This window comes from Coregonus lavaretus (genome assembly GCF_964263955.1).
Source record: "Coregonus lavaretus genome assembly, contig: HAP1_SCAFFOLD_250, whole genome shotgun sequence".
Taxonomy (NCBI): domain Eukaryota; kingdom Metazoa; phylum Chordata; class Actinopteri; order Salmoniformes; family Salmonidae; genus Coregonus; species Coregonus lavaretus.
The window spans coordinates 527946-540516 of record NW_028161097.1 but is presented as its reverse complement, the minus strand read 5'-3'; the positions used below and the strand labels follow the sequence as shown (position 1 = coordinate 540516).

Here is a 12571-nt window from a genome sequence, read left to right as displayed (position 1 = left end):
TACATTTTGCATATAATAAATTAAGCTTGGATTGAAGATCTCTTGATTCTTATTCCAATACTAGATTTGAATTACGCAATTTCTAACAATATCTATACCTCTGGGCCATCTTTCCATATCTATACCTCTGGGCCATCTTTCCATATCTATACCTCTGGGCCATCTTTCCATATCTATACCTCTGGGCCATCTTTCCATATCTATACCTCTGGGCCATCTTTCCATATCTATACCTCTGGGCCATCTTTCCATATCTATACCTCTGGGCCATTTTTCCATATCTATACCTCTGGCCCATCTTTCCATATCTATGACACACAAATACACAGAAATGGGATTAACACATGCACACACACACACACACACACACACACACACGCACATACACACACACACACACACTTACCCGTGAGGGTCTCATTGCAGTGTAGATGGCAGTGTAGGGGACTGATTGGCTCTTCATAATGCTCATCACCTGTCCAATCACCTCATCTAACACACACAGACACACCAAGTTAGTCTTCAGCGATCTGCACCATACTGTAATAAGGAACACAGTGAATGCAGGTGATGTTTGTCCCAGCAGAGCCACGGTACAGCAGAACAGTAGAACACACTACTAGAACAGTAGAATAATACTGTAGAAAAGACCAGTAGACCAGTAAAACAGTAGACCAGTAAAACAGTAGACCAGTAGACCAGTAAAACAGTAGACCAGTAAAACAGTAGACCAGTAAAACAGTAGACCAGTAGACCAGTAAAACAGTAGACCAGTAGACCAGTAGACCAGTAAAACAGTAGACCAGTAAAACAGTAAAACAGTAAAACAGTAGACCAGTAGACCAGTATACCAGTAAAGCAGTAGACCAGTAAAACAGTAAAACAGTAAAACAGTAGACCAGTAAAACAGTAGACCAGTAGACCAGTATACCAGTAAAACAGTAGACCAGTAAAACAGTAGACCAGTAGACCAGTAGACCAGTAAAACAGTAGACCAGTAAAACAGTAGACCAGTAGACCGGTAGACCAGTAAAACAGTAGACCAGTAAAACAGTAGACCAGTAGACCAGTAAAACAGTAGACCAGTAAAACAGTAGACCAGTAAAACAGTAGACCAGTAGACCAGTAAAACAGTAGACCAGTAAAACAGTAAAACAGTAAAACAGTAGACCAGTAGACCAGTATACCAGTAAAGCAGTAGACCAGTAAAACAGTAAAACAGTAGACCAGTAGACCAGTAGACCAGTAGACCAGTAGACCAGTAAAACAGTAGACCAGTAAAACAGTAGACCAGTAAAACAGTAGACCAGTAGACCAGTAAAACAGTAGACCAGTAAAACAGTAGACCAGTAGACCGGTAGACCAGTAAAGCAGTAGACCAGTAAAACAGTAGACCGGTAGACCAGTAAAACAGTAGACCAGTAGACCAGTAAAACAGTAGACCAGTAGACCAGTAGACCAGTAAAACAGTAGACCAGTAAAACAGTAAAACAGTAGACCAGTAGACCAGTAGACCAGTAAAGCAGTAAAGCAGTAGACCAGTAAAACAGTAGACCGGTAGACCAGTAAAACAGTAGACCAGTAGACCAGTAGACCAGTAAAACAGTAGACCAGTAAAACAGTAGACCGGTAGACCAGTAAAACAGTAGACCAGTAAAACAGTAGACCAGTAAAACAGTAGACCAGTAAAACAGTAGACCAGTAGACCAGTAAAACAGTAGACCAGTAAAACAGTAGACCAGTAAAACAGTAGACCAGTAGACCAGTAAAACAGTAGACCAGTAAAACAGTAGACCAGTAAAACAGTAGACCAGTAGACCAGTAAAACAGTAGACCAGTAGACCAGTAAAACAGTAGACCAGTAGACCGGTAGACCAGTAAAACAGTAGACCAGTAAAACAGTAGACCAGTAGACCAGTAAAACAGTAGACCAGTAGACCGGTAGACCAGTAAAACAGTAGACCAGTAGACCAGTAAAACAGTAGACCAGTAGACCAGTAAAACAGTAGACCGGTAGACCAGTAAAACAGTAGACCATTAGACCAGTAAAACAGTAGACCAGTAAAACAGTAGACCAGTAGACCAGTAAAACAGTAGACCAGTAAAACAGTAGACCAGTAAAACAGTAGACCAGTAGACTGGTAGACCAGTAAAACAGTAGACCAGTAGACCAGTAAAACAGTAGACCAGTAAAACAGTAGACCAGTAAAACAGTAGACCAGTAAAACAGTAGACCAGTAGACCAGTAAAACAGTAGACCAGTAGACCAGTAGACCAGTAGACCAGTAAAACAGTAGACCAGTAAAACAGTAGACCAGTAGACCAGTAGAACAGTAGACCAGTAGACCAGTAGACCAGTAAAACAGTAGACCAGTAGACCAGTAAAACAGTAGACCAGTAAAACAGTAGACCAGTAAAACAGTAGACCAGTAAAACAGTAGACCAGTACACCAGTAAAACAGTAGACCAGTAGACCAGTAAAACAGTAGACCAGTAAAACAGTAGACCAGTAAAACAGTAGACCAGTAGACCAGTAAAACAGTAGACCAGTAAAACAGTAGACCAGTAGAACAGTAAAACAGTAGACCAGTAGACCAGTAAAACAGTAGACCAGTAAAACAGTAGACCAGTAGACCAGTAGAACAGTAGACCAGTAGACCAGTAAAACAGTAGACCAGTAGACCAGTAAAACAGTAGACCAGTAGAACAGTAGACCAGTAGACCAGTAAAACAGTAGACCAGTAAAACAGTAAAACAGTAGACCAGTAGACCAGTAAAACAGTAGACCAGTAGACCAGTAGAACAGTAGACCAGTAAAACAGTAGACCAGTAGACCAGTAAAACAGTAGACCAGTAAAACAGTAGACCAGTAGACCAGTAGACCAGTAAAACAGTAGACCAGTAGACCAGTAGACCAGTAAAACAGTAGACCAGTAGAACAGTAGACCAGTAGACCAGTAAAACAGTAGACCAGTAAAACAGTAGACCAGTAGACCAGTAAAACAGTAGACCAGTAGACCAGTAGACCAGTAAAACAGTAGACCAGTAAAACAGTAGACCAGTAGACCAGTAGACCAGTAGACCAGTAGACCAGTAAAACAGTAGACCAGTAAAACAGTAGACCAGTAAAACAGTAGACCAGTAGACCAGTAGACCAGTAAAACAGTAGACCAGTAGACCAGTAGACCATTAGACCATTAGACCAGTAGACCAGTAAAACAGTAGACCAGTAAAACAGTAGACCAGTAAAACAGTAGACCAGTAAAACAGTATAACGTTAGAACACTCACCATTTCCATTGAGAACTTCCTTAGCAGACATCAGATCAGCCCTATTATAAACCACAATCAGGTAAACCACACCCATATTCGTATAAACCACACCCATAAAAAACAGACCAGTGAGAAAAGCAGAATCGTGTGTGTGTGTGTGTGTGTGTGTGTGTGTGTGTGTGTGTGTGTGTGTGTGTGTGTGTGTGTGTGTGTGTGTGTGTGTGTGTTTATACTTGGTGCTGTAGGGTAGTCTGAAGACTAGCAGGGCGGGGGTAGAAGCATTTAGTCGTAGCTGGCTGAGGGTCTCTGGTTCCATGTAGAGAGGAGAGGTGTCTAATTGATCCTGGAGCTGACCAATCACAGCACTGGATGCTGGCCAGGCCACGGCAGGCAGGACCAATGGGGAAGGGCTGGAGAGGAGCGCCTCCTCTAGGTTAGGGAAGGCACTGTCCTGCCTGTTGCCAAACGCCCCTCCGTACATGGTGAAGTCCTCAATGCTCATCTGGCGGGGGAGAGAGAGAAAGATTCACACAAACAGTAAAAGACATAGGCTAACTAATATATGGGTTACAAAGGTAGGTAGGTGTGTGTGTATAACCTTGTCCTGCAGGAAGAGCAGTACGTTGCGCGGGGCGGACCCCAGGGCGGTCTCCAGGTATGAGCTCAGCTGACTGAAACCCACTACGTGACCAGCAGCAGGAACCGCCTGAGACGGCAGACCAGACCTGGAACCGTTCAGGAGGGCCAAAACATTACCAAACACGGAACTGGAATAACTAAGAGGACGGTTGGCATGTCCCATTATTACACCATGTTGCCTGACGAGCAAAACACAATACAACTTCATTATCCATCGCATTTAACAGTCATATCAAAGCGGTCACTAAAACAGCATTCTATCATCTAAAAAATATAGCCAGAATCAAAGGCTTGGTGTCCCAAAAAGATAAAGAGAAGCTCATCCATGCTTTCATCTCTAGTAGGGTCGACTACTGTAATGGCCTCTTAACAGGACTCCAGGAAAAGCCTGTAAAACAGCTGCAGCTCATTCAGAATGCAGCTGTTAGAACGTTAACCAGGACCAAGAGAACGGAGCACATCACTCCGGACGTTAACCAGGACCAAGGGAACGGAGCACATCACTCCGGACGTTAACCAGGACCAAGGGAACGGAGCACATCACTCCGGTTCTTACATCTTTACATTGGCTTCCAGGCAGTTACAGAATTGATTTCAAAGTGGTGCTTTTAGTTTATAAATCTTTGAATGGTTTAGGACCCGAGTACATGTCTGATATGTTTGAAGAATATAAACCAAGCAGGGCTCTTAGATCCATGAACACAGGTCAGCTAGTAGAGCCCAGAGCCTGCGTTTAGCACTGATACTGTACACAACTGGAATAAACTACCAGAAGATCTTAGATGTGCCCCAAACGTATCCATTTTTAAATCCAGGTTAAAAACACTTCTCTTTTCACGTGCCTACGACTGAGCACTTCAACTGAACCACACTGTTTAGCCTTATAGCTTCCTATGGTTTTATCCCATTATTACATTTTTTATCTTTTTTTTTTTTTTTTTGTATTTTTATTATTATTATTATGTTTTCATAATTTTTGATAAACATCTTTGTAAAGCACATTGAATTGCTTCGATGTATGAATTGTGCTATATAAATAAACTTGCTTGCTTGCTAAAGTAAAAAGTAGCCCTTGGGTTAGTTAGGATTAAAGTAGAAAGTAGACCTTGGGTTAGTTAGGGTTAAAGTAAAAACTAGCCCTTGGGTTAGTTAGGGTTAAAGTAAAAACTAGCCCTTGGGTTAGATAGGGTTAGGGTTAAAGTAAAAACTAGCCTTTGGGTTAGTTAGGGTTAGGTTTGGGTTAGTCTGATTAAATCAGGCTGTAATACACCATTATGTGTTAGTATATACAGCCTGAATCTCATGCCTGCAAAATCCTGTAAAATGTTCCTTACAAGCCAGAATGTTGAATAAAATTACATTTAAACTTATTCTACTGTGGTTTGTCCTTCAGCTGCTCTACATTTTTGACACAAAATACACAGAAAAGTATTGTTGATATTCCATTATTAGAGAGCTGGTAGGGATATGGTTGGTACTGAATTAAAATGAGTTTTGTATTGGTCCTCCATCGCCAATAGCTAGCACGCCATGCCAATGAAACGTCTATATTCTGAATCAGGGGTGGATGGAGAACAATCAACACATTTTTTGTTTGAATCATAGATTTCTTTGAAGAATGAATTCCCAATAAAATAAATAAAAAAAGTTGATTGTTCTCCACCCTCCCATGATTCTGAATATAACATTTTGTTAGTGTGGTGTTAATTTTTTTTATTACAATTTTAGTCATTTAGCAGACGCTCTTATCTAGAGTGACTTACAGATTGTTCACCTAGTCGGTTCAAGGATTCGAACCAACAACCTTTTGGTAACTGGCTCAATGCTCTTAGACGCTAGGATACCTGCTGCCTGTTTTTTTGTGGTTTTTTTTAAGTGTACGGGAATGACTCACGACGGAGAGTTAGATAATAGTTTACTCAGATAGTAAGACATACTGGTCATGACATCCTAATCAGGCACTGATAATACACCTGCATATACAGTGCATTCGGAAAGTATTCAGACCCCTTGACTTTTTCCACATTTTGTTAGGTTACAGCCTTATTCTAAAATGGATTAAATTGTTTGTTTTTCTCATCAATCTACACATTATACCCCAAAATGACAAAGCAAAAACAGGTTTTTAGAAATATTTCCAAATGTATAAAAAATTGAAAAACTGAAATATCACATTTACAGAAGTACTCAGACCCTTTACTTAGTTTCTCCCATTCTTCTCTGCAGATCCTCTCAAGCTCTGTCAGGTTGGATGCGGAGTGTCACTGCACAGCTATTTTCAGGTCTCTCCAGAGATGTTTGATCGGGTTCAAGTCCGGGCTCTGGCTGGGCCACTCAAGGACATTCAGAGACTTGTCCCGAAGCCACTCCTGCGTTGTCTTGGCTGTGTGCTTAGGGTCGTCGCCCCAATCTGAGGTCCTGAGCGCTCTGGAGCAGGTTTTCATCAAGGATCTCTCTGTACTATGCTCCGTTCATCTTTTCCTCGATCCTGACTAGTCTCCCAGTCCCTGCCACTGAAAAACATCCCCACAGCATGATGCTGCCACCACCATGCTTCACCGTAGGGATGGTACCAGGTTTCCTCCAGACGTGACGCTTGGCATTCAGGACAAAGAGTTCAATCTTGGTTTCATCAGACCAGAGAATCTTGTTTCTCATGGTCTGAGAGTCCTTTAGGTGCCTTTTGGCAAATTCCAAGCGGGCTGTCATGTGCCTTTTACTGAGGAATGGCTTCCGTCTGGCCACTCTACCATAAAGGCCTGATTGGTGGAGTCCTGCAGAGATGGTTGTCCTTCTGCTAGGTTCTCCCAACTCCACAGAGGAACTTTGGAGCTTTTTCAGAATGACCATCGGGTTCTTGGTCACCTCCCTGACCAAGGCCCTTCTCGCCCGATTGCTCAGTTTGGCTGGGCGGCCAGCTCTAGAAAGTGGTTCCAAACTTCTTCCATTTAAGAATGATGGAGGCCACTGTATTCTTGGGGACCTTCAATGCTGCAGACATTTTTTGGTACCCTTCCCCAGATTTGTGCCTCAACACAATCCTGTCTCGGAGCTCTATTGACAATTCCTTAAACCTCATGGCTTGGTTTTTGCTCTGACATGCACTGCCAACTGTGGTACCTTATATAGACAGGTGTGTGCCTTTCCAAATCATGTCTAATCAATTGAGTCTCATAGCAAAGGGTCTGAAAACGTATGTAAATACGGTATTTCTGTTTTTTTATTATGGGGTATTCTGTGTAGTTTGATGAGGAAAACAAATAATGTAATACATTTTAGAATAAGGATGTAACTTAACAAAATGTGGAAAAAGTCAAGTGGTCTGAATACTTTCCAAATGCACTGTAGGTGGCCTACTAGGCTGATAATACACCTGTATATACACTAAACAACAATATAAAATGCAACATGCAACAATTTTTTAGATTTTACTGAGTTACAGTTCATATAAGGACATTAGTCAATTGAAATAAATTAATTAGGCCCTAATCTATAAATTTCACATGACTGGGAATACAGATATGCATCTGTTGGTAACAGATACCTTAAAAAAAGAAAACCAGTCAGTATCTGGTGTGACCACCATTTGCCTCCTTCACATAGAGTTGATCAGGCTGTTGATTGTGGCCTGTGGAATGTTGTCCCACTCCTCATCAACGGCTGTGTGAAGTTGCTGGATATTGGCAGGAACTGGAACAGGCTGTCGTACACATCAATCCAGAGCATCCCAAACATGCTCAATGGGTGACATGTCTGGTGAATAGGCAGGCCATGGAAGAACTGGGACATTTTCAGCTATATCATGCTGAAATATGAGGTGATGGCGGCGGATGAATGGCATGACAATGGGATGTCGTCACGGTATCTCTGTGCATTCAAATTGCCATAGATAAAATGCAATTGTGTTTGTTGTTTGTAGCTTATGCCTGCCCATACCATAACCCCACTGCCACCATGGGGCACTCTGTTCACAATGCTGACATCAGAAAACCGCACGCCCACATGACGCCATACATGCTGTTTGCCATCTGCAAGGTACCGTTATGATTCATCCGTGAACAGCACTGACAGTTTGAGCAGAAATTATTTTGTTTGTGCAAACCCACAGTTCCATCAGCTGTCCGGTGGCTGATCTCAGACCATCCCGCAGGTGAAGAAGCCATATGTGTAGATCCTGCACTGGCGTGGTCTGCAGTTGTGAGGCCGGTTGGACGTACTGACAAATTCTCTAAAAACGACATTTTAATGAACATTCAATTCTCTGGCAACAGCTCTGGTGGACATTCCTGTAGTCAGCATGCCAATTGCACGCTCCCTTAAAACCTGAGACATCTGTGGCATTGTGCTGTGTGACAAAACAGAACATTTTAGAGTGGCCTTTTATTGTCCCCAGCACAAGGTGCACCTGTGTAATGATCATGCTGTTTAATCAGCTTCTTGATATGCCACACCTGTCAGGTGGATGGATTATATTCGCAAAGGGGAAATGGTCACTAAGAGGGATGTAAACTAATTTGTGCACAAACGTTTGTGCGTATGGAAAATGTATTGGATCTTTTATTTCAGCTCATGGGACCAACACTTTACATGTTGCGTTTATATTTTTTGTTCAATGTATGTAAAATCGGATTTCATGGCGTCCCAATCTTTAAATATTTCTGTTCCCAAGAAATTTGAGCTCGATGTGTCCATAAACCAGAATACACATTTATTTGTTGCTGGGAATTACCGCCCCCTGCTGCCATGGTGATGCTGTACAGTACATTCGGAAAGTATTCAGACCCATCAACTTTTTCCACATTTTGTTAAATTAGCCTTATTCTAAAATGGATTAAATACATTTTGTTCGTCAATCTACACACAATACCCCATAATGACAAAGCAAAAACAGGTTAAGAAAGTTTTGCAAATATATTAAAGATACAAAACAATTAAGCATACCCCAATTGCTCAGTTTGGCCGGGCGGCCAGCTCTAGGAAGAGTCTTGGTGGTTCCAAACACTTCCATTTATGGACAATTCCTTCGACCTCATGACTTGGTTTTTGCTCTAACATGCACTGTCAACTGTGGGACCTTATATAGACAGGTGTGTGCCTTTCCAAATCCTGTCCAATCAATTGAATTTACCACAGGTGGACTCCAATCAAGTTGTAGAAACATTTCAAGGATGAAGTAATCCTTCTACCCCCCCCCATTTCCCCACCCCAATGAAAAAAAAAAAAAAAAAAAAAAATTTTTTTTAAAGTAAAATAAAAGAACAAAAATACAAAAGAAAGAAATATAAATATTTTTTCAATACAAAATAAATACAAAATATATTGTAAAGTGGCCTTGTGCACATTGCTGAAGAAATAATAGTTTATCAACATTTTAAGCTAAACGTTCTGATCTGTTACATCAGACGTGACTTTGTTTTTTTATGTAGCCTAGACCTACTGACTAGACCTACTGACTAGACCTACTGACTAGACCTACTGATTAGACCTACTGACTAGACCTACTGACTAGACCTACTGACTAGACCTACTGATTAGACCTACTGACTAGACCTACTGACTAGACCTACTGACTAGACCTACTGACTAGACCTACTGACTAGACCTACTGACTAGACCTACTGATTAGACCTACTGATTAGACCTACTGACTAGACCTACTGACTAGACCTACTGATTAGACCTACTGACTAGACCTACTGACTAGACCTACTGACTAGACCTACTGATTAGACCTACTGATTAGACCTACTGACTAGACCTACTGATTAGACCTACTGATTAGACCTACTGATTAGACCTACTGACTAGACCTACTGACTAGACCTACTGACTAGACCTACTGACTAGACCTACTGATTAGACCTACTGATTAGACCTACTGATTAGACCTACTGACTAGACCTACTGACTAGACCTACTGACTAGACCTACTGACTAGACCTACTGACTAGACCTACTGATTGTATTTGGGATCCAACAACTGCCCAGAGTCTGTTTGAATAGGCTATTTCTTTCTCGACAAGCTGACCAATAGAATAGGTAGCCTAAACTTTTCATATTATAGTAGATTGACATAGGCTGGTGATTCTGCTGTTCGTTACTCGTCGTGTTGGCTGAGGAAAAGTAAATGTGGACAGTTATTCTAACATGTTCAAAGTGCACATCAGAATCCGGTAAAAAGGAACGCACATCATTGCATCATCGACTTGCATGTTCTGTTAATATGAATTACCATACTCGAAATGTGATTTCGGTCATTTTGAGCACCGTGGGTGGATGCCCTAATCAGGTTATGCACCCAATGCAAATGGGTCTGATACATTTCTCAAATGTCTGGTAAATTAAAATGTTGCCGGTTAAATGTCCGGCGCCACATTTTTTCTGCCGGAAACCCAGGAAGACTACTGGAAGGTACTCAGTGAAGTGTTGTGTTGGATTTGCCCCAAACATAATGCTTTGTTTTCAGAACATAAAGTTAATTTCTTTGCCACATATTTTGCAGTTTTACTTTAGTGCCTCCTTGCAAACATGATGCATGTTTGGAAAAAATGTATTCTGAACAGGCCTTCCTTTTTTTCACTCTTTCAATTAGGTTAGTATTGTGGAGTAACTACAATGTTTTTGATCCATCCTCAGTTTTCTCCTATCACAGCCATTCAACTCTAACTGTTTTTAAGTCACCATTGGTCTCATGGTGAAATCCCTGAGCAGTTTCCTTCCTCTCCGGCAACTGAGTTAGGAAGGACGCCTGTATCTGTGTAGTGACTGGGTTTATTGATACACCCTCCAAAGTGTAATTAGTAACTTTACCATGCTCAAAGGGATATTCAATGTCAGCTTTTTTTTACCAATAGGTGCCCTTCTTTGCAAGGCATTGGAAAACCTCCCTGGTCTTTTTGGTTGAATCTGTGTTTAAAATTCACTGCTTGACTGAGGAACCTTACAGATAATTGTATGTGTGGGGTACAGAGATGAGGTAGTCATAAAAAAAGTATGTTAAACACTATTATTGCACACAGAGTATTGTGTGTAAGCCAGTGACACAAAATCGCAATTTAATACATTTTAAATTCAGGCTGTAACACAACAAAATCTGGAAAAAGTAAACTTATTTTCAGCCTAAATATTTGTCATTTAAAATGTATTTAAAGGTGCAATATGCAGATATAACGCGAACATCTAGCAACCCAAAGGTTTCTTCAAATCTCATCACAGAAAACATTCGCATTTTAGCAACTTTTCAACTACTTACTACTTTTGAGCTCCTTTGCAACTACTTAGCATGTTAGCTAACCCTTCCCCTAACCCTTTTAGCTAACCCTTCCCCTAACCCTAAACCTTTAACCTAACTCCTAACCTTAACCCTAACCTTAACCACTGACCTAGCTAATGTTAGCCAGCTAGCTAACATTAGCGTTAGCCTCTTAGCTAACGTTAGCCACAACCAATTGGTATTCGAAACATATCATACGTTTTTCAAATTCGTAACGAGTTGTACATTTGCGAATTCGTTTGATACAAATTGTAATTTGTAACATATCATACGAAATGAATGATGGACACCCACAAATTAATTCATACCATAAATGGAGTGTCTCGGATTTACGAATTGCTCTGAGACCAGGTTGGGTAATCGATATGCAGTTATGCATTGGCAAAGAAACCTGTTGGTGGAAAAGTATTTGCATATATTTAATATAATTATAAATATAGCATACAAATATTGAAAATATAATTTCCCCCTAGCTGATAATTGTTTGCAGCCGGCTATGATAGTAGTGTAATGAGACAGGCAGGGAGAGTGACCTGGTTTGTGGTGGTCGGTGAACGCTCAACCTTCTGGCCCATAGACTGCCACAAAACCATGCTGAAGGGGTGAAGTCGATAACCACATTTATAAACACACGGTTATTATAACTGTTGTTATTTCTGCTAGCAATCATTTTTTTTGAGTTCATTTTATGAGGGGGGAGGGTGTGTAAGGGGAGGGTCATGTAAAAATATTTTTTATGTTGGTGTTGGTGTTGGTGTTGGTGTTGGTGTTGGGGGGGGGGGGGGGGGTACTTTTTTTAATGACACGTCGAGTAACATTTTTTAAAAATCCATTACTGGCTAGTGGCTTCACAGATGAAATTGCCTAAATATAGTGTGGCCAGATGGCGAACAAATAGGACGAGATCCCCGCTAGGAATATGAATGACAAGATGTCAACCAGCTTGTACGGCTACAAGCGCATCCCCAGACCAAAACCACACACACGGCTCTTACCCTTCACTCGTCCATAGCATCAACGGCACCTGTTCGTAGCAGGTCCCGGAGGAGAAGGTGCACAACACGGCCAGAAACACAGTCACACAGCCCCGACCCGATATCATCCTCATCCTCATCCTCATCCTCCGCTCAGCCGCCATCTTGAGATGGTCCAGGTCCTCGCTGCGGACTGGTTGTCACTAGTTAACACAGCCACAAAGTACAAATTGGCTACATCATAAAAATTATGTAGCTTTTTGGTCTTAATTTAAGGTTATTATTAGGCAAAAGGTTAGCAGTGTGGTTCAATTTAGGGTTAAGGGATAAAATCACATTTTAAGAAGGGAAATTGTAGAAATAGGCGGGGTTTGTGACTTTGTGGCTGTGGTAACTAGTGACGACAGTGCTAT

The 12571-nt window shown here is 41.3% G+C and overlaps 1 protein-coding gene across 1 annotated transcript; it reads right to left on the bottom strand.

The window, feature by feature from the left end:
- Positions 1 to 281: 281 nt before the first annotated feature.
- LOC311121099 (V-type proton ATPase subunit S1-like) lies at positions 282 to 12322 on the bottom strand (the record flags this gene model as incomplete). The annotated part of the gene is made up of 6 exons (XM_084195628.1): positions 282 to 308; positions 407 to 492; positions 3291 to 3331; positions 3506 to 3774; positions 3871 to 3997; positions 12180 to 12322. 6 exons carry the CDS (start codon positions 12320 to 12322, stop codon positions 282 to 284), a joined length of 693 nt encoding a protein of 230 aa, XP_084051754.1.
- Positions 12323 to 12571: the final 249 nt, after the last annotated feature.